This window comes from Ictidomys tridecemlineatus, chromosome 5 (assembly GCF_052094955.1).
Source record: "Ictidomys tridecemlineatus isolate mIctTri1 chromosome 5, mIctTri1.hap1, whole genome shotgun sequence".
NCBI classification, from domain to species: domain Eukaryota; kingdom Metazoa; phylum Chordata; class Mammalia; order Rodentia; family Sciuridae; genus Ictidomys; species Ictidomys tridecemlineatus.
Genome location: NC_135481.1, coordinates 44,779,136 through 44,802,542, shown reverse-complemented (window position 1 = coordinate 44,802,542; position 23,407 = coordinate 44,779,136). Strand labels below are relative to the sequence as shown.

General features: G+C 40.0%; 1 protein-coding gene across 2 annotated transcripts in view; it reads right to left on the bottom strand.

Moving 5' to 3' along the window:
• Positions 1 to 23,407, bottom strand: part of Scg5 (secretogranin V) — a 55,279-nt gene that overhangs the window by 8,401 nt on the left and 23,471 nt on the right. Inside the window, exons 3-4 of one of the 2 annotated variants that reach the window (XM_005337133.4) lie at positions 6,331 to 6,480; positions 3,005 to 3,117 (exon numbers count right to left, since the gene is read on the bottom strand). In XM_005337133.4, coding sequence (XP_005337190.1) covers positions 3,005 to 3,117; positions 6,331 to 6,480 — 263 coding nt within the window. The remainder of the gene's footprint in view (positions 1 to 3,004; positions 3,118 to 6,330; positions 6,481 to 23,407) is intronic. The other variant, XM_013363694.4, reaches the window with a different exon arrangement.

Genomic DNA, 23,407 nt, shown 5'->3' with positions numbered 1-23,407 from the left:
TACCCTGTATAAGCGAGGAGGCAAGTCTGTGTGGTCCCAGTTTAGATGGGCAAGACAGACTCATTCACACTTCCATGTGGAGGCCAAGCAAGTCCTGTTTTATTGCTGGGTGGTAATTAGAAAATAAACAAGGAAACTTAAGTTCACACAAACACATAATTATAGTTGATAAAAGGTGTTAAACACTGTTCCTGGTCATTGATCTATGATCTTACTTTTGTCTTGTACGTATGGTCCTAAATTCTAATCTTTGGCTCTGATGCAGACAAAGAATGAACATGAAGGAGAGAAAAACAAGTCAGGATTTAGAGAAGGCAGCAAAGAGAATAAGGGAGAGTGATTGGCCTCTTTCTGGGAGTCCATGGAATATGGTGAGAGAAATCTAAAAAGGATTTGAAGAGGAGGTAATGAAAGTTGGAAAGTGGGAAGTTTCCCTCTCTCTCACTCCATCACACCACCCACTAGGCTCTTTGTCCTCACTTGGACCTTCTCTTGGTCTCCTTTCTTCCTTTTGCTCATTTGTGTCTCCCAATTAGGCTGGATACCTTCCCACCTGGGACTTCAGTGCTACCTTCATTAGTGCCTTCACTTCCTTCATGGCTAGCATGTCAATTAGTCACCCTGGACCTCAGACCTGGGTCTTGCTTTACCTTTATCCTCCACCTTTCCCAGAATTTCACCTGGTCATAGGAACACACCTGGGATACGAAGCTAAACAGTGCTAAGCTAAATTTATTTGCATGCCATTCATCTCAACAACAAGATTAATCTTTAAAAAAAAAAACAGTACCATGTTTTGATGAATATCGTATGCTAAGTACCTAACAGTACTGAAACAAAGCAGGCTCCATAGCTTCTGTTTCCTCCTTGGTGAACCTGGCCCTGGCTTCAGTTTGGCAATACTTTCCTCTCCCTTGTGGATCCCATCCTGGTGCTGTTTCATGACCTTCCACTCTTTCTCTCCCTCTCTCTGCTCCCTTCTTTTGTTCCCTCTCCCTCTCTTCCCCATCTCTTTAAAATGTTTCACTAAAATGCTACAGAAGGAAGGGAGGAAAGGTTCATACTACCCATTTCAAATCGACTTGGCATCTCTCATCTTTCCTCCTCATGCATTTACACCATATAATAATTCTAGTTAGTTTGCCCACTTTGAAATATCATGGATTCTCACCTTCTTCACTGTATTTACAGCCATCACAACTAGAATCACTTCTCCTATTTTTTCTTCCTGTCTGTTGTCTCTTCTCCCTCTATTTTGTCTTTTAATAATGCCACCAGGACAACTTTTATAGAAGGGTCTCATGATTGCAGTATTCTATTCGAGAATCTCCAGATATTTTTTTGTTCAATTCAACATGTACCAACTCCACTAGTAGGCTTGGAGAAGGCTCCAGAAAGCAATTCTCCCTAACAGAACCAGAGAGAGAGAGAGAGAGAGAGAGAGAGAGAGAGAGAGAGAGAGAGAGAGAGAGAGAGAAGAAGAAGAAGAAGAAGAAGAAGGAGGAGGAGGAGGAGGAGGAAGAGAGCAACTGGAGAAGAAAATTAACTAGGAGTATTTTTGCTTTGTTGCTTCAATTTGTGAAATGTGTGTATGTTGAAGGCAGAGGGAACTATTTCCATGCAAGGTTGAAGCAAGATGCTGGAAGAAATGCAAGCAGTCATTAACCAGGAGGGATTTCTTTTAGTAAAACGCTACAGAAGGAAGGGAGGGAGTTAAGGTTTGAAATCTCTCAAAAGGCTAACGACTTTGCTTCCCAATGAAGTAGGAAGCAAAGTCATTAGCCAGTAATGAGCTGAAAGTGAATCGAGGACTTAGAAGGGCTTAGGCAATTTGGAAATCTGCCCACACACTCATTCATTCCCTTGTTCTATAGAAGTACTGACCACTTGACTATTATATGTGAGTTGACTCTGTTAATTGTTCCCCACTGTCCTCACAGGACTTGGGCATTTGATTGCATCAGCCCAGTCACAGGAACCTAGACAGGTCCCCGTGCAGTTTTACACGTGTGTGCAGCAATATTCCAGCCTGTTGGGATCTCCTTGAATCCCAACTTTGTCATCCAGGGTTAACGTTTACAACTTAGTGTCATCCTCTGAGGATCTAATAAGTGCATGTTCTATATTTTTATTTCAAATATTGGTAAAAAATATGGAGTGGGGTAGTGCTAAGACATGCAGGATACCATGTAAAAATCCCCTTCCATCCTGACAAGGATTCTCTAACAAGCTCCCTCTGTTGCCTAGGCTGCATCGCTCCACCTCTTCCAATGTGAGATCATCCATGATCTTGTCAAATACTTCACTGATGTCCAAGTACAGCGTGTCCACTTCACATCCCTCATCAAGCTGGAAAGTACGTGAAGGGTGCTGGCAAACAGAAGAGTGTGGCCACATTGACAGGACTTGTTTTTAGCACCCCGGTACCAAGGGCTCATGATTTCTCTTTCAAAAGTGTTTATAAACAACTCCCTTAATCGACAGCAATACATACTTACTGGTGACTGGCACCAACCATGCTCACTGCTACAATGGGAATTTCTCTTTCCATAAGGCTTACGTATGTCTGTTTCAAAGCTTGGACATCTTTTTCTCTTGATTCTGCAGAGATTATCTCTTAGTTTAAAGATCAAATTTGCAAGTTTTATAAGCACCTTTTTTTTGACAAAATTCTGTGAGTGGCCTGAAATACTGATGAAGCCCAAAAATGTGTTAGGATGTGGACTGTGGAGAAGATCCAAGAAGCAGCCTCTGGAGACTACAGCTGATGTGATCTGTTTTGGTTGCTGACTCTTTGGATGGATTTGATTGTTGCTCCTAGACACATGAGTGTGATTTGGAATGATAATCAATTAAAGTCCCTCTCAACCAGAGATTTCTAAAAAAAAATTTTTGCTTTTAAACAAGTATTCTTATTTCCTTCTATCCATATTGCTCATCTCTGCCATCAGTACCTTTGGAGTACCAGAACACAAAATCTACTAGCAGCTGAGACTCAACTTACCCACTTGCCCAGGCCTGGGTAATCGTGTTCCGGATCAAAAAGGTGCTGATGCAACTGGAATTCCCGACTGAACTCTGCGGTGTCAGGGGTGTTTTCTAGACATCCATCATCTACTGCAAACAGCCAAAGGTTTTGAGGAAGGGCCACAACATTTATTGTTATCCTAAGAGTTAATTCATCAAAAATATCTAGACATGCAAAGGTCAGAATCTATTTATATCATCAGTTATTCTAAGTTACTTTCCCCCGGTATCTAGTCTCCCTATTGGATGGGGACTACTTATCCCACATTTCTACTCCTATGGTAGAGATCTGTTGGCTGTTCATCAAAAAGACTTCCCTTCCCTCCTCAGCACATAACTAGGCTAATTTTCTCGTCTTGCTTTGCAATCAGGTGAAGTCATATACCTGAGTTGGGGGCCAATAGATAGAATATGGGCAGAAGTGATATATTCCACTTCCAGACCTGGCCCATAAGAACCTCCTGCAATGCCCTATTCAATCCTCCCACCATCTGTGGGTCTGCACACTGCATGTTGCTGAACAGGGCAATTGTGGGTGTCAAGTGTAAAGATGGCCGTCTGGGGTGCTGAACCATCCGCCCCCACCACACCCTCACCCTCCTCTGGCAGAACTTCACATGAGTGAGAAATAAATTTCTATTATGTTGAGTCACTAACATTTTTTAATCTTTTATAGAGCTAAATATTTCCTTAACTAATACACTTTCATTCATCATGACTCACTGTTTTGTCTTGAGTGAGCTCTTTAGAAACACTTTAGCATCTTTGAGAAAGTATTGCATACAATAGCAGCGACAATCCTCAGACAGTGCCGGGTTGTGAGTACAGTAGAAATGGCTGACAATTTAGAGTCCCTCAGATCAGAGCTCAAGGATCAAATCCCAGCTCATAAGACCCAGATGGGTTTAGTTCCTTGGGAAAGTCAACCTAGCCTCTCTAAGTCTATGTATTCATTTGTGAGGTACAAGTAATCAACTTCTTACCTTACAGAGTTGCTGTGAGGATGATCATTTATTGATCACTTATGGAAAAGCACATAATAGTTTTGTAATATGTTTTAGTTCCCTCTCCCACCATCTCCCTTTAAATGGCAGTTCATTCTGTGATTGCTCTTCCAAATAAAGCATCTCCTCCATCCAAATAAAATTTAAAAGTTTATCCCTCCTGGCTGCTGCTTTTTCCTACATTCTAACATTACTAGGCATGATGTTCTTAAAGTGAATTATTTTTTCAATCTCTACTGGACTTTAGACAACGGCTTTAAAAAGGGGGACGGGGGACGGGGGGCTGGGGATGTGGCTCAAGCATTTGCCTGGCATGCGCAGGACGCTGGGTTGGATCCTCAGCACCACATAAAAATAAAAAAATAAAGATGTGTGTCCACCGAAAACTAAAAAAATAAATATTAAAAAATTATCTCTTGGTTGGGGATGTGGCTCAAGCGGTAGCGCGCTTGCCTGGCATGCATGCGAACCGAGTTCAATCCTCAGCACCACATACAAAACAAAGATGTTGTGTCCGCCAATAAGTAAAAAATAAATATTGAAAAATTCTCTCTCTCTCTGTCTCTCTCCCTCTCTCACTGTATCTTTAAAAAAATTCTCTCTCTCTCTCTCTCTCTCTCTCTCTCTCTCTCTCTCTCTCTCTCTTTAAAATAAAAAAAAAGGGACGGGAGGGGCTGAATTTTGTTCAGGGTTAGAAGAGGAAAGAAGATTGCTTTTCAAAAGTCAATACTGAGAGGGGTCTACTTACAATTTGCCAGGTTGTCTAGCTTCTAGGACAGATTGTAAGCCTTCTAGCAATTTTAAGCATGCAGTTTCTCAGCTCTAGCAGCACGAAGCTGGTATGAAAGTCACCTTCTGAACAAATGCGTAGTGCACCTGTACTGGGACAGTCCTCTCTGTACTGAGCTATTTCTAACGTCTTTATCTATGGCAATTAACATGTAGGGAAGGGGAGCAGAGAGCTCAGGTGGTCTGCAGGTGGCAGCTTGACACCCTTTTCATAATTGTTTCTCAAGTACCTGTGAGTAGGCAGAGACTGAGATACAGAGATAGAGACCTGCTCTGGGAAGATCTGGGGCCTGAAAATGTGCCTCAGAATCCACATTCTACCCTTGAGGCTGGAGCCCTGCTGCTCTTGGCCTGTGGCTCAGAGGTGAGCAGGCAGGGGAGAGGGAGTAGAGGTTTCCCTCTTGGGCTGCTCACCCATGCTGTGCTGTGCTGTGCATGATTCTCTGTGAGGCAGATCTCAAGCAATTTCTCACAAATAATGGTGACACTTAGCAAGTGATTTCCCTTTAAGCTGCAAACTGTGATTGAACAAATGGTGTGAATATGTTATCTTAATGGAAGGATAGCAAAGTCAGTGGCAGATAATCCCAGACAAGAAGTCTGGAGTTGGGGTTTTATCCACCTCTATCTGCTCACTTTGAATGCTCTTGTCTCAGAGTCCTAGATATACATAACTAGTGCTCGATTACATGGGTCTTTATCTTCCTTTTGTCAAGATAACTTACAACTACATTGTATGCTTCTTTATTTATTTTGCTGCCCTAGGGATCAAATCCAGGGCTTCTGTGCTTGTTAGGCAAGTGCTCTGCCACTGAGCCACATCCCCAGTCTATACTATATGATTCTTTAAGGCTTTGGCTGTGTCATCCTTTCACAAATGGAGAGGCTTAAGGAAGTGAGTGACATGCTGTAATTGACATTAGAACTCGGACCTCTTGGCTCAAACTGTGGGTCCCTTCCCATTCTCTTATAAAGCAGGTCTCAAACTCCAGTGTACGCCACAATCATAAGGCTCCAGCCCCAGAGTCTCTGAGTTAATAAGTCTGGGGGTAGGGCCTGAGAATTTGCATTTCTTATAAGATCCCAGGTGATGATCATGCTGCTGGTCCCAGAAGCCCACTTGAAGAACCACTGTACTACAATATAGCTAATCAATTTACCCAGACCCTTGGAGACATGGCTCTTCTCCAAAACTCACACTGGTCTTTCTTCCTACCCACCCAAAGCCCTGGAGGCAAATAAAAGAGAGATTAAGTGGTTGAAGCCAGGCTGTGATTCTGGTTTTCCTGCCTTCCCAGGCATCAGCTCCATTTTGCTCAGACACATTCAACTACTTTGGTTGTTCCATCCCAAGATGGAAGCTCTGTGCCCCAGGGAAGACAAGGCCTCAACTTAAATGATAAAAGGAGCAATTCATCTCAGGAGAGCCTGTATTGTAGATGGTGTTAGAATTTCCAGTTTCCTCCCCAAGCCTCTACTTTCCATGGGAACCCAAGGGTATGTCCATTACCTGTTTTTCCAACGGGACAGGGGTTTGGGGGGTCTGGATAGCCTTGATCCTCACTGAAGTCCTTAGGAATGTTGTCACCAGTCAACTCTGCCACAATGTTGGGGATGTTGCCAAAAGGACCCAAGTGCTGCAGACCTTCATGAGCTCCACCTGGAAAGGAATCAGAGGTTCATTGCAGTGCAATTAAATTCATTTTTAGCTACTATTAATTCAGGCATATCATACAGGCAAGATGCTGTGCTCTATGCTGTGGGGAAAGAAAAATAAATAAAACAGTTCCTGCCCTAGAGGGAAGTTTAGATGTTTAGAAATTTAGGTGCAGAAACAGATTTTATATTTATATCATATATATATATATATATATATATATATATATATATATATAATTTCAGCATAAGACAGATTACACATGAGCTATGATAGAAATGTGAATACAGCACATGGAGTAAGGAAAGGGAGAGTTTCACTTGGCTGGCGTGATGGGAGGGCTTCTTGGATGAGTTCGCATTTGCATGGCACCTATGGGAAGGACTCTGGAAGCAGGGCATGGATCGGTTTGAGGGTAGGGGCAGAAAGGGAGGAGGTTACTGAAAGAAGATTATGAAAAAAAGGTGAAGAAAAAAGTCACCTCTCATCCTGCCATTCTGGCTCCATCCACTTAAATTTTGAGGTATTTATTCTGATCTTTCATTTCCTCCTCAGCATGTCTTTTTACACATAAAGCTTTACTCATTTTTATTTCATATTAAAGCACAAGCACCCTTCCGTTGTCTGCCTGGGTTCTATTCCTGTAATTATGAATGACTATGTAGTTTTTTTTATCCAATCGCTGTACCATGACGTATTAACTATTCCCTTATTGTGAGACGTTTAGTGTTTCCCAGTTTGTTTTAGGCATTTAATTTTTTCCATATTTTGGATTAATTTTCCTCAGGATAAATTCCCAGAAGTCTAATTACCGGGTCAAAGGCTATAAACATTTTTATGGCTCATGATATTGTAATGCCAAATGTTTTCCCAAAAAAGAGGTACTAATTAATGAAATTCATCAACAAAAAATGAGAATACCATTTTAGAACATCCTTACTAACCATTGGGATTTATAAAAATAATTTTTTAAACTTCCTCTGCTAATTTTAATTTAGAAAAATTTAAATGTCTTTTGATTTTTCAGCTCAGTCAAATATTTGCCATGTTTATCTGCTAGTTTTGATTTCTTATTTATGACTTGTCTGTTTATGGTCTTGGAATTAAAATGTTTATCTTATCAATTTGTTCAAGCATTCTACATGATAAAGATATCAGGCCTTTGGCCATCACAGCTTTGGCAAATATTTTCCCATGTTGTCTGACTTTGAATTCTAGTCATTATTACAATACTTTACCAACATAAGTTTTTAATATTTGTTTAGTCAGACTTGTTTTTATTCTCCTTTGTGATTTCTTCTTGTGCTTCTAAACTTGCAAAGTTGTTGTCCCTCCAGAGGTACTACCAACATTGGGATATTGCTTTTAGCTTTTCTATTTTTTAAATTGACTCTTTAATACATATGTTATTTATTTTGGTGTATGTAAAACAGTTAACCTATTATCCCACCAGCATTTGTTTAAAAAAAAAATTCTGTCATTTCCCATTTATTTTATGCCTCCCACAAACTTCTAAGTGCTTCATACCAAAACCTTCTCAGAACCCAGGGCCCATCAGAGAATAAGAACAACTTACACTGATTGCATAACTTGCTTTACTGTATATGTGCAAATACATATCAATTTCTGGACACTTTCTTGTAGCCCCTACATTTTATAAGTTTCAGGAAGTTTCCTTTTCCATCAGACAGCAGACCATTTCTTGAAAGAACTTCATATTTCTCAGTTTTATTTAGGCCCAGGAACCCCTCACAGCTGCTTTAGTGTACACAGACTCATACAAGGGACCACGACTCAGAATCAAAGATGACTTGGCAAGCCTGAAATTAGAGCTCCACCTTCCACCTCCACAAGATAATCTTGCCAACTGGCCAGATTACCTGAGTTCAGCTGGATGGACTTCTCTTTCTCCCTGGATGAACACAGTAGCTTGCTCTTGTTATTTTGGGCTCAACCAACTCTACTTTGGATTGACACATTTCTTTCTTTGGGAATGTAAACATATTCAGTAAGATCATGTCTGGCTCCATGTCTTGGGAGTCATACTATCTCTATAAAGTTACTTTCATCATTCAATCTCCATTTATTATGTTTGATTTGAGGTTTAACTTTAAAAAGGCAATCTTATCTCCAGTAATTCCTCCTAGCTCTCAAATTCACAAATCACCAATCATCTGGGTTGTTGATATCATTCATGTTTATATTTCATTGCTTTGCAATGAGAGTGGGTAGCCTGCAGAATTTTTACATTTGAAAAAATGTATTTGTTTTGCAGACTACTATATTATATTTTTGTATATTTTCCATGTGCTAGAATAAGGTATTTTATATAACTCATAAATGTCAAAAAATAGTGAATTATTCAACATTTTAAGTGTATTCTTTATGTTCTTCCTTATATTTTATCATAATCTGATGGCAATATGTTAAAATCTACGAATACTACTATTTATCTGCCAATCTCTTATTACTGTTTTCATTTTATCACTTTGATGCTATGTTAGTTGGCATGTCCAAGGATATAAATTCTTCATTTTAACTACATTAGTAATTGGCTATTAAATAAAAATTAATGCATAAAGCATACTTTCATTCATATTTCCCCTATTAGCCTGCTACTTTTTATTCCATTGGTTTGTCATCTCTTTATTTTAACCTTTCTGTGTCTTTCTAATGGTTGATCCAATTCATGCTGTGGTAGCTGCTTGCAGAGGTACTCTGGACATATGTAATTATTATTCCACATTAACTCAAAAGTTGCAAGGATTAAGCAGACATATCAGTATACTTGGTATTGATATATTTGAAGCTTTGTATAATCTTGGCGCTGCCACTGTGCTTGCTATAGGGCATGCTCTCGCTGTGTCAATACATGTTTCAACTTTTGAAAGCACCCTAGCATTAGGTGCCAGGAATTATCCAACTTGGCTCAAAGGTGAATGCATGTCTTAATGCCCCATTAGTAATTAATGAAGGAAGCAAACACAGTCTCCCTTATGAAAGGCCTGCCAAGGCTCTGTTTACCTGTGTGCACCAGAGCCATTAAAATGAATGCCACGCTTGTTATGGAGCAACAGATGTTTAGAACCAGGCAGATATATTAGAACACAAGCTCTTTTCAAACTGCACTTAATGACATCAAATGAAAACAAAGTTGCTGGGGTAGGAACTGTGGGAGATGTGTAGAAGTTAAAAAAAAAAAAAGTTGCCCTTTGCACTTAGGACCTGGAGTTTTATAGACAAGTAAGCACTTATGGAAAATAACTTGAAAATCACCTGGTTGCAGACCCATAAAATGCTAGTTGTCTGGTTCATTATAATGTTTGAATATTATTGATCTATTAGCTGAAGCCACGTCAATCAAAATGTTATGGTGCTACGAATGATGTTTGGTCCACTCACTTCAATCTTCTTCACTATCTTACATCCAGATGCATTTTAAAATTATTAACTAATCAATTTTAAAAATATTTATTGAGTATATTCTATAAATCAAGACTTGGACTAAGTACAGGAGGGTCAGTGATGAACCATTCTCATGTGGACCCTGCTTTCATTAGTCTATAGTTTATAGTGATACAAAAAGAAACAAACATTTAATGCATTCTGCTGTCATGTATAACTAACTAGAACAAATTTTTAAAAAATAAAAATAAAAGATAATTGTTTTGAAAATAAAGAAAAGAAAGAGACACTTGTAATGCACTTATACTGGAAGCAGGATACAGCAGATGTCACAGCTGTATAGAGAGAATAATCTAGTCCTTCTCTAAGGCCTGGAAGACTTCTTGCTGGAAGAAACATATCAGTTATTTTGCTAAAGTTATAGAAGATAAAAATATGACAGATCTGGTTTCTATTCTCTAGATGATGCTGTAGTCTAGATGGTTAATTAAGACTAACACAATAAACCAGTGGTGTGTAATAAGATATACTCCCCAGTACAATTAACCATGGTGTAGACAATGCATAGTAGTATAGCAACTGACCACTGTACAAAATAGGTTGGAAGGAAATTAAGAAGGCCTACTCTAAAACTGTTGCTCAAATGCAGGAGTGTAGTGACAGGGATTGGGCATAGTGGCCACAGTAGCCATACACATAACACAGGTGAGTCAAAAGTCTGTGAAGATGCCAGAGTCTACAGGTCTGCTGATCTGAGAAAATAACACCATTGCTAAAGACAGGATCTTTCAACTACAGCTTTGAAATTATTTCAGGTAATTAATTCTACCCTGTGATGATGTGTTATTTATCTGTTGCCACTACAGCCACAGCAATCTACAAATATCTCTAAAGTGAATGGAAAATACCTAATTTTTGTCAAATGAATTTTGTCAAATGAAGTTTGGTTTACTTATGCTTTATGTGATAAAATTGGTATCAGGAAGCTGATTATTTCTAAACTCTAGATATTGATTTATTGATAGATTTTGCTTATATCATCATGGCAACAAAGTTGTACTCAATTGTGATGCACAGGAGCAACTGTAGGAAGAAGGAAAAGGATACTTGAATCCCTCTGATCTGGGTTGGAGCCCTTAAATCTCTTTCTTGGAGTGTGCTAGAACACTCCATAAAAGTCTGCTAAGATTTCACCCACACCTGACTCCCTTCTGCATCCCCATCCGCTGTTTTGTGCCTTTCTCCCTCTCCTGCATATGCTTTTTAGGTTGATGACCCAGCCAGGCAGCTGACCTTGTTGGTGTCAGTCTCTCCCTAGCCTCGGTTCTCTGATGGACCTCAGCTCCTTCTCTGCCACTCATGAACTGGTCGGGTCCCAGCATGACTCCCAGCAGAAGTTTTAAGGACACTAGTTGGAATTCAGCACCTTCCACTCTCACTTATTCAGAGCAGGGCATGCATCTTTCTGGTTAATTAAAACTCCTTTCAGTTTCAGATCCACTTTCCTGCTTTAGTGACTTTGAACAGTTGCAATGTCTAGTAAATAAAAACGTGAAAAGTTAATACCAGAAAACACCAAGATTTTTACTTAACTCTGAACAGCCATGAGATTTCTGGTATACCGGCTGAGTTTTCAGTTGCTTCTTAGAATAAATCTCTGGTATTATATTTTACTCTCATAAATGTATAAGGAGCAAAATCTGAACTGAGTTTTCCAATTATAGTAATATGTCACTCATCTTTTTATTGGGGAACATGGTTTTCCATATAGTACCCAGATGACTGAAACAACCCCTTTAAGATCAATATTCATGTACTAAATCATTTTAAAGGAAAAATTTCACCATCTAACAAATTCCCAGGTGATGCTAAAACCACTGGTCTGTGAATCATGCTTTTAGTAACAAGGAGCTGAAAAACGAGAAAATAGAGTTCATTAAAGTTGCATGTAAAATAAGATTAAATTAGTTCTGAGAGCACCCTAGGGTGTTGATCTTGCTTTATGGAATTTGCAACATCCAGCGGAGCTGCTGAGAGCCTTTTTAAAAGCCCCTTGAGGCTTCAGATTAGGGAGTTGTAGCTGCAGTGAAAATCCTTTGACTCAAGGCTTTATTCCAATTAAAGAGGCCCTCCACATTTCACAAGAAAAGCAGCCTGTGGCACCATTTCCCATTCACACGAATCCTGCAGGAATTGGAAGTAAATACCTCCCTTGCAGATATGTTCTCAATGTGTGCAAATTACATCCTTCACAGAGCCTGATGACATCACACCATGATGCAAGAGCCTCTCCTGGCTGGTTTGGTGAGCAGAGTTTTGGTAGAAGTCAAGATTGGTCAGAAATAAAGAAAAATGGGGCCAGACCACTCCTGACTTCACCCTTCTGCCACCCTTGGGTAATGTTATGGTTTCAATAGTTTCAAAGTACTTTTTAATATATTTTCACCAAAAATCTTCTAGTGAATTTAGTAGGACAAGAATTACTAATCATAAGTATAATTAATAAAGTAAATCCTGTGAGGATTCCAAGATCAACATACATAAATCAATAACTTTCTTATACTCCTATAATGATTTGGCTGAAAAAGAAATCAAGAATACTATTCAATTCTCAAAAAAAAAAAACAACTTAGAAATAAATCTAACTAGTGAGGTGAAAGACCTTTACAATGAAAATTAAGAAACACTGAAGAAAGAAAGAAGGGCTTAGAGGATGAAAAGACATACTATGTTCATGGATAGGCAGACTTATTGTCATCAAAATGGCCATATTACCAAAAGCAATCTACAGATTCAATGCAATCCCCATTAAATACCAAAGACATTCTTCACCAATCCAGAGAAAAGAGCCCTAAAATTTATACAGAAGAATAAAATACCCAGGATAGCCAAAACAATCCTGACCAATAAGAGTGAGGCTAGAGACATCACAATACCTAATTTGAATTATATTACAGAGGTATAGTAACAAAACCAGCATGGTACTGACATAAAAAATACACGTAGTGCAATGGAACAAATAGAAGACACAAAGGCAAATTCACACAGAATAATCATTGACCCTTGACAAAGGTGCCAAAAACATACATTGGAAGAAAGATAACCTTTTTAACAAATGGTGCTGGGAAAACTGGATATTCAATGTACAAGAACTAAACTAGATTCTTATCTGTCATCCTGCACAAAAATCAACTCAAACTGTCTTAAAGACCAAAGAATTGAACCAGAAACACTGAAACTACTAGAAGAAAACACAGGGTCAACACTCCAACATATTGGTGCAGGCATCAACTTCCATAATAACCCTCCTAAAGTTCAAGAAATAAAACCAAGAATCAATAAGTGAGATGGCATCAAATTAAAAAGCTTCTGCTCAGCAAAGAAAACAATGAAGAGTATAAAAAGGAATCCTACAGAATAGGAGAAAATCTTTGCTAAACTACTCTTCTGACAGGGGATTAATATCAAGAATAAATAAAATCTCAAAAAAAAACCAAATAAATTAATCAATAAATGGGCCAAAAATCTAAATATACATTTCTCAAAAGAACAAACAGAATGGCCAACAAATATGTGAAAAAATATTCAACATCTTTAGCAATCAAAGAGATACAAATCAAAACTACACTAGGAACTCATTGCACCCCACTTAGAATGGCAAACATCAAGAATACAAATAGCACTGATTGCTGCAAAGGATGTGGGGGAAAAGGTACACTTACACATTGTTGGTAAATGGCAAATTAGTATAATCACTTTGAAAAGCTGTATGAAGATTCCTCAAAAGATGAGGAATGGAAACACCACATGACCCATTCCTTGATGTTTATCTGAAGGAACTAAAATACTATAGTGATACATGCACAGCAATGTTTAAAGCACACATACAATTCATAGTAGCCCAGTTATAGAACCAGTCTATGTGCCCATTGGCAGACAGATGGATTTTTTAAAAAATGTGGTATATATACACAATGGAGTTCTACTCAGCCACAAAGAAGAATGAAATTATGACTAAATCTCAAAGGAATTAGTGTTTGTACCTGTTTTAAAGTATTAAATGATTACTTTGTAACTATCTAAACAAACAACTGTTATATTGTTGACATCCAAAATATTTGTAACTAAGCATATGTATGCATCTCTGAGAACTATCTATCTAAGCCTTGTCTAAGTGTTACGTAAAAGTTTATAAAATGAAAGTCTATGTAAGTTTACTGACAAGACAACCAATAAGTGCTCTCTTTCATATATTGTATCTGACACAGAAGGGCTACACTGTGATTTGAAGATCTGTCTTATATATGTTTACTTTTATTAAGTATATTTCTGATCATTAACACTGTTTCCTAAACATATAAGAGATTTAAGGCTATCCTTTGTTTTTTTGTTCACCCATGCAGACCTGTGATTACTGTTACTGTACATTCTAGATTCTAAATTATACTTGAAAAGTTAAAAAAAAATAAAGTAAGGAAAAATGAAAGTATGTCATTTTCTGATAAATTAATAAAACTGGAGAACCTCATGCTAAGTGAGATAAGCCAGACTTAGAAAGTCAAGTGTTGAATGTTTTCTCTTACATATGAAAGTGAGAGGTAAAAGGAATAAAAATGAGGATCTCAAAAAAAAAAAAAGAAGGGAGACCAGTAAAGTAGAGGCAGAGGACCAGAGAGGAGGGAGGAGGTGAAGGGATGGGAAAGAATTGAGGAATGAGGTTGACCAAATTATGCTATGTGCATATATGAATATATCACAATGAATTTCACTTTTATATTTAACCATAAATAAATAGAAGGAAGATTAGTAGAATGGAGAAAAGGAGATCAGGGATAAGGGGGAGGGGAGGGCAAGGGGAAGTACTGGAGATTGAAATGGAGCACATTTTGTTATATGCTTTGATGAATACGTCAAAATGAATCCCACTAGATGTATAACTATAGTGCATGAATAAAAACATTTTTAAAAGTCTTGCAAGATAATTACTTGCCTAAAGTCACCAGAAAATCAGTGCTATTTTTGGAGTCTGTAATTCCAATATTGTTTGCACTCCAGAAGGCATGAGGAGAACCCCCAGGGGCCTTATACAGCCCATCCGTACCTTTCCAGTGGGTTCCCATCTTTCAAAGGTTAGCTCCAGCTCCAGAGCAACAGTTGGCAGAACCACCTGTCAGGATAACGGAGCCTCTCATGTTTTGTAGCTCAAAGGACCCAAAGCAGCAATGACCAGGGTTTTGGCTTCCCACTGCAGAGCCAGGCACCAGCAGAACCGCTCTGAATGGGAAACCAGCCATTGCCCTCACTACCATGGTTCCTTCGTGTCTGAGTGCTGGCTCATGCCAGAAGGCTGAGAGCATCCAGACAGAGCCCCTGCCCTGCAGACTTTGCCTCACAATTTGGTAACACCCTGACAAGCTTACAGCCAGCCTCGTCCCATCAGTACCCGCACCCCATGCTGAGCTGTCCGTGGACTCTTGCAGCTGGGCATCAGTGCCCAGCAAGAAAGGAGAATTGTGGTGGGGCAGCCTGGTGCCAAGGAGCCAGACACCCACCTCATAAAAAGGGAGTTCCGTGAGGAGAGGCTGGCAGGGAGTGGGCACACGCTCCTCAATACCAGCCATTCAGCGGGAGGGACAGGGTCCAGCAGTTTTCACTTATGTTACCACAAACAGCAGATGCTAAAAATACGCTGTGGTCTTGTCCTTCATTCCTCCAGCCAATCTCCATCAATCATTTCTAAAGTGATGACCAGCTTTTCTTTCATTACTGGTCTGGGAGACTGAAGCTGTCAGGTCACTCTGAGGAGTAGCTGCCCCTCTGGTTTTTTCCTCACCCTCCTTCAGAGGCTGAAGGTGCAAGGGAGAAAGCACCAGAAGAAATGAGGAGAGGAAATGGAGATATGGGGAGGACTCCCCACCCCTCAGCCAGGAGGAGGGCAAAGCAAAGTGGGGCCGAGGAGACATCTGACGTGGAAAGCAGTGAGGCAGAATGTGGCTAGTGTGGTGCACAGAGAGGACACGAGGGACTAAATGAGGACCCGTTCCAGGAAACCCCGAGGGCCTTACTAAGGAAGATCTCACTTGCCCTGAAATTTTTTTTTCCCCATGACTTGAAGTTAACCCACTTTTACAAAAAGTGCAATCACTGCTCCTACTGGGAGGACTCATCAGTCAGCACCTGAACAATCCGAGCCTCGGTTTTTCCTACTTGGTATGGCATGCAGGCAGAGTCACCCACATACCGTCTCCACTGGAGCAAAGAAGACAGGGGCAAGAAGAGAGGGCTGGAGAAGGACTCACAAGTTAGCCCTTATGAACAGGAAATAGAGCCTGAAAGACGAGGCCCGCACAAGGGTGGGCTCTAATCTTCTTGATGTCTAATCTCCATGTTTCTGCTTCCTGCAATTCAGGTAATTCAAGTGGGCTCAAAGGAAGAAATAAAAGAAATTGAGCAGTTTCTGTACATGACCATCTCAAGACCCACTCTGTGTATTAAGACTTTCCTTTTTTGCCTTGATTGCTGCCAAGAAATCAGAGTCCTAAAATGCAAACATATTTTACGAAAAGCAACTTTTTTTCATCTACTGTGGATCCATAGCAAAACCATCCTTTTTATATAAAAGAAACTTCTGAAGCTTCCTGTTACGAGAGCCCTAGATTCAGGTCCACCTCTGCCACATTGGGATTCTATCACCTCTCTGTCTGGCTGCACCTCCATTACCTCCCTTTTAATCTGGGGATAACATACTGTGGGAGAACCAAATCAGATACTGCATATCAAATGCTTATCTCAGTGCCTGGTATGTAGTAAGCACTCAATAAATGCCAGCTACTTTATTATCCAAACATCATTTCTTAAGAGCACGATTAACAGAGCATGAATCCTACATGTTTGTTCATTCTGATCACAGTGTAGGAGTTGGGATCTTGTGCAACAGCAGCTCAAAGCTTTTTACTAGCACCTGTGACTCCTTATCAATTTAAAACTAAATAATTAACACTTGAGCTCCATCTTTTCATTTTTTTCAGAGCAGGCCTCCTCCACCCCAAAGCAGGTGGCCTAATGTCTTCTCTCAAGGAGCTTGCCTTCCAGCTAAAGGGGACAAAATGCGTATCTGATGTAAGTGCCAGTTTGTTGAGAGAGACCATGAGCACATAGTATAGAAATACCTCTCCCAGAATGAGAGAATGAGCTCACAACCCTTAACTCTTAGACATGGATGTAGTGGCCTGGACTCTCCTCCCTGTGAGTGGAAGCTGTTTAGAATGGTGAAGGCTTATGTTGCAATACCCACATACTCCAAACTCATGACATGTGACCCCAAAGCACACAGCACTTAGCTATTGAGAAAAACAATGGAATGATTCTATCTGTGGTGAATTGGCTTATTCCTTGATTTGCTTCAGGGCAGGGGGCTGGCGTGGGCAGTGTACTAGACTTGTGCTCCCAGTTGGAGCCTGGTCCCCACGTAGCCCACAGAGCAAATGCCCCATCACTGGCTCATTTTGTCCCTATGGAAGATCTGAATTGGGGTGAGCCTTGGCAGATGAGCAAAGCAAAACCCATTGTTCAGATAGCTCACTTGAAAGGCATTTATTTTCATTCCTCTTCTTTCTTCTTCAGCCTTCCCCTCACCCTCAACCCAAGGATCCAAAAAGCTCAGGCTCCTTTGGGACCAAGGGCAACATTATCATCATCTACTTGGAGGCACGCAAAGAGTAGAAGCAGAAACACAGTCTTAAGCATACAGCATTTGCAGCTTTCACATCTACATGTGGTCCCAATTTAGGATCACAAGCAGAGTTGTTTATTTTAGAAAAGCTTTTTAGTTCACTTTTAAGGTATTTTGCTTAGGCATTGCTTGTTTTTCAAAAGGAGAAAATGTGTATTTTTTTTCCAAAGAGTGTTTGTTTTGGCTGTTTACTCATTTGCAAAAGTTCAAATTTTATTCTATGAGTTGAACCAATTTCCCTGCAGTCACCACAAGCCCCTCCCCTCCCCAACACATACACAAATCCAAAGAATAAAATACAATAATTTGGAACAAGGCATTTTGGAGATACTAGCAAATCTGGCAGGTTTTAGGATGGGGGGAAAGCCATTTCAATAGATAATTTGCAATAGCACTTTTGGCTTCTTAATTTAACTCTTATCTACTGCCTGAAATGAAGTCTTAACCCATCAATTTATGTGGAGGAAAAGTGTATCTTCATATTGATGTTAAGGCCCATTTTGGGTCCTTTAAGAACTTTATTCTATGATTCTTGCTGAAATTATATGATCTAGCTGGGGGTCAGAGTGGAGCTTAAGTGGAGGTATCAGTTATTGCTGAAAAGGTAACAAAACAAAATTGTGGTGGTGGTGTTTGGGATTAAGTGAGAATCCGGGCAAAACTGGTGAAAGGTCAAAGTATGAATTTGGGTCACTGGCATCTGATTCCACATGGCACTAGGTTGCCTCTGACTATCTACCCCACCCCCTCAACGGTTCTTTCTGAACCTGCTCTTACTAACAACATCCTTTGTCAGCTGCTCTGCTCCCAATGACATGACAAGTCTTGAGGGTCATTCCTCTGTTTAAGGTTCTCTACCACCATGACAATGAGTGCTAATTAATATGTGGGCTCTGCTCCTGTGAAATAAATTTGCAACTTACAGGACTTCTGAGGTAATGATTTTAAAGTAGCAATTTCAATAACAGGATCCCAGGCCCTCCGTTTTATCAGCTAAAAAGACAAGCAGGATGTGGCTTAGTGATAGAGCATTTACCTAGCATGCTCAAGGGCTGGGATTCAATTCCCCAGAACTGCAAAAAAGACAAGCAGGCTCTGTTGGGTGCAGGTTCTATGAGGTCCTCAGATAAGGAGAAAGGGTAACAGCAGTGACTGTCCTGGTAGGCAGGCAGAAATCAACAAAGGCAGAATCTCCGAGGCCAAACCAGGTGTAAGAAGCTCATAAATAATCAGTGGTCATGTGTCCCGAAGGATGGCTTCCAACACAAAGGCAGAGATATGCAGAAGCTTGGTAAATAGGAAAGCATGAATGGGTGAGCCAGCAGATGACTTCAAACAAGACTCCATGGAAGAGGGGGTGACCCTCTGTCTCACAAAGTTCTTTAATGGTCTCTATCAAGCCAGGAGAAGCAGGCTAGTGGGAAAACAGTTACAGAGAAGGCAAGAAGATGTGCCCATCCTGGCTGGGAAGGAGGCAGGAGGTGGCAGGGCCTGGTGCTGAAAGTCCCCTTCTTGTAGATTATCTCTGATCAGAGGAGCGTCTCTAGCACTGGCTGGGAGGTATGTGGCTTAAGCATGTAATTATTTCATCACATCAGTCCCCTACCTGTGTCTGTAGCCTAAGCAGGGGGACTCAATTTAGGCCAGGGAAGGCCTCTGGGCCATGGCAAAGAACATTGTCTCACTCAACCTTACAAATTGGTACCTGCATTGATTATCGTTCTCCTATTTCCCTTGCTCTGTCCAAAGCTGCCATTCTAGATAGCTAGAATAAACATTTGTTTTGGACACACTGACCTTTCTTGTAGGACATGCTTTTCTGTGTCTGAGTTTCTAGCAGTCATGACCTTTTTAAAAAAAATTCCAGCCTGAGGAGGGGAGGGCATGTGACTGGGAGAAGAATAGAGACTCTATGAACCTCTGGTAATGTTTTTCTGGTCTGTATTCCCACCTCACACAAATATTCCCCGCTTGTTCCTTTTGGATCCAACTAATTGCTGCCTGTTGATAGTAATTGAGAACATAACAACAATGAAACAAACAAAAAAATGCTGGCTACCCACTAAGAGTCACTTTTCTGTCAGGCTCCGTACCTGGAGCTGGGATCCAATCACACATTGTAGGAGACAGATTCAAGGGGGGTCACATAGCTGTGTGGAAAGCTTAAGCGATTCATGCCATAGTAGATAGAAGAGGGACATCTTAGCAGGTGAAGCATCCCATGCAGACACTGAAAATATATATATATATAGATATATTCTGAACCATAAAAGAGGCAATCTCCCTTGCCCACACATTATTGTAGGGTTAAAGAAAGCATAAGCAATTACAATTTATAAACAACCCCAGCCTTACATTTAAGGTTGGCTTCAACCTCTCTATCCTCTGATGAGAAATGATGTTGGCCTAAGAAAAGTTCAGTCTCTATAAACGATTTTGGAATAGTATATGGAAGCACTATCTGAGAGAAATAACAATGTGAACCATATATACAATTTAAATTTTGTCTACTAACCTCATTTCAAAAAATTAAAAATATGTGAAATTAAATTTAATAGTTTATTTTATTATTATCAAGTTATTGTCATTTCAACATGGAATTGATATGAAAAAAATACCAACGAGACATTTTGCATGTTTTCATACTGTTTTTAAAATATGGTGCTTGGGTTTTGCTTGTGGCCCAATGCAATTTAAACCAGACATATTTTGAGTGCTCAGGAGCCACATGGGGCTGGTGACAAAATACTGGATGGACAGGAAGACAGGAGACTCAGTTTGGTGACCCAAAGTGCAGTCTCTGCAAACCATCTGCCTCAGTTTGAATGTTGGCCCCATCATACTGGTTGTATGATCATGTCTGTAAAACGATGATACACATAATTTCAACCACAGGAGGTTGATATGAGGTTAAAATATAAAATAGTCCTTTTAAAGCTTTTTCATGAATTGTGGAAAAATATAAGGTGTTTAATGAAAGTTAGCTGTGGTCATCATTTTATATTTCATGAGCTCTATGAAACTGAAAAACATAGGTGATCCTGAACAACTTATCTTCTCTATGAAACAGGGGTGACAACAGTTCTTCATTGAGAAGACTGGTACAAGCGTAGCACTTAATATTTTCTTCTTTTTCCTTGGATTGAGGGGTTTATGATCAGAAAAATAGCCAAAGGACCAACTGAGTGGGATGGAGGTAAACAGACCTTAATAACTAGCAATCTGGGTAGACTCAAGGTAACTGTGGAGAAAGTAGGCATCCAGGTGGCTCCAACCAGCTCCCTGTTTCTTTACCAGTCCCTTCACTAGAAGATATGTTCTGCACTGTTCTGCAGGCTGATAGTATGTGCCAGTGCTTCTAGGATGCATTCCTATGTATGTCATGGTTAGCACTTTAAAGCTATAGCCATGACTCAATTCCCTTGTGTTATTAAGGAGTACAACTTGGGAAAGAGAAGAGCAATTTTTTTTTTATTAGAAGATTCAAAATCTCACTGTGGCATCCATCTGTAATTGCAGCAGCTAGGGAGGTTGAGACAAGAGGATCGAGAGTTCAAAGTCAGTTTCAGCAACTTAGCAAGGCACTAAGTAACTCAGCAAGACCCTAACTCTAAGTAAAATATTAAAAAGGGCTGGGGACGTGGCTCAGTGGTTAAATGCCCTGAGTTCAATACCCTGTACAAAAAAAAAAAAATCAAAATCTTTAGTGGTAATAATGGCTTTTATTGCTTTTATACTCAGAGGTTTTTTCTTTTTTTCCCATTTTTAATGGTTCATACTCAATTTTGAGAAGGAAAACTCAAAATTTTTAATTAAAACCACATCCTAAATACACTTCTGTTCCTCTGGATGTTTGTTCATTTTTTTCCTTAGAACTGATGTGTTAAGAGTCTTGAAATTACCCAGGAAGAGTTTTTGAGGATGTTTGAATCTGTGATTCAGAAAGAACAGGGGGAGACACCCCAGTGATGGGATTGGTGTGACATCAGAATTGACCAACTGCTCCTCAAACTGCGGGCTCTGGAACCCTCCGCCCTGTGCTTCAAGGGGCTGTTGTAAACCTGCTGGGGTTTTAATGCCCCCCTGTGCTTTAAGGTTTCAGGACGCTCATTTCCGAGTGACAGTAAAACTGCCATGAGAAGCAATGAGCCTGGGATGGCACCAGAGCGCGGCCATCCCTCCCAGCAGTCAAGGGAAATGCTCATCAGAGGACTGTGCTTGGTTTTACTTAAAGGGACTTTGAGTTCACAGCTCTAAGTCCCCTCTCCTCCACAGGAATTCAATAAAACTAAAGGCAACAATAAAAACATGAAATAAAGCAAACATAATAAAAACCCCTCAAGTAACCTAGCTCCCCTCTTGAGCCTCGATGTCTCTAACTCCATGTTGTATCTTTCAGAAGGTGGCAGAAACAAGGTTTTAAAAGAAAAAAAGACAATACTACTGCAGTTATTTAAACAGAATAGATAAAGATGTTATTTTACCAAAAGGAATTAAAACAGAATCAGATAAAGATGTTATTTTACCAAAAGGAATTAAAATACATTCTTTGAGAATAGGTATAGATTATCCAGGTTACTCTTGTTATTTTAATTATTTCAGTGGCATTAGACACAGTTTGGGGAAAAGTGACCTTGATGTATAAAAGCACTTTAATGTGTCATTTTAAGTCAGTAATTTGAGATTTAAGAGAGTTTTTTGTTTTTGTTTTCGTTTTAGGGGGGGTTAATCACAAAAATGTCATGTAAATCTTGAAAAGTTTTTACTCCAAAAAACCCCAAAGGGTTTTCCTCATGACAACAACCACCTCCCCTCTGATAGGCAGAGTAAGAATGATAACTATGTGAAGAAGACTCTCTGAGACCAAAACTGGAGACACAAATAGAGATGGGCCCCTCAGCCATCCCTGGCCTAGACCACAGTGGGGAAGGGAGTGTGGTGTCTATCTCTGCCTTCCTGCCTCATCTCCTGAGTTAGTCAGCAGCCTCCTGACCTCGAAGTTTCCTTACATGTAACAGGTGCGCATCATTTTGTTGATGGAACAGCCTCTGTTCTGTGAGGTGGAGGTAACTAAATCGTATTTGGAAAGACAGGTATTATTTATACAAATCAAAATCTAGCAGAACTCACATGACTTGGGACTTCATTGTTGTTCCAAGAGGTGGATTTACAGTGAAGTGAATGAATCCCTCATTTGTACAGACCATTTCCAAGGTTCTAGACCTAATTTGGTATTTTTGGTTTTGCATTACTTTTTATATTTTTTGGTACCAGGGAATGAACCCAGGGGCACTTGACTACTGAGCAACAGCCCCAGCACTGCCCCCTACCCCCGCCACCTTTTTGAGACAGGGTCTCACTAAGTTGATTAGGGTTGCCGAGGCTGGTTTCAAACTTGGAATCCTCCTGCCTCAGCTTCCCAAGTTGCTTGGATTACGGACATGTGCTACCACCCCTGGTCTTGTATTATTTTATTAAGAGGGCTTTTCTAAATTGCATAAGCTTCAGGCCTCACCATATTTGAATCTTCTTTGGGATGTTCTAGAAATCATATGTGAGTACCGTCTTAGATTCTTCATCTGTCCTTATTTTAACTCCTACCCAGCCAAAGGAAATATAAGTCAATTAGCTCTGTGACCATGGACAAATTAGGCCTGGTTCTCCTCATTTCTAAAAGTGAAAGGTGATTGGATATGATTCCCCAGATCCCAAAAGAAAAGGATGTAGGGAAGTAAAACATGGGGAAAAAAGAGGAAGCAAAGGCTGTGACTCCCGGTCCTCATGCTGGCCACT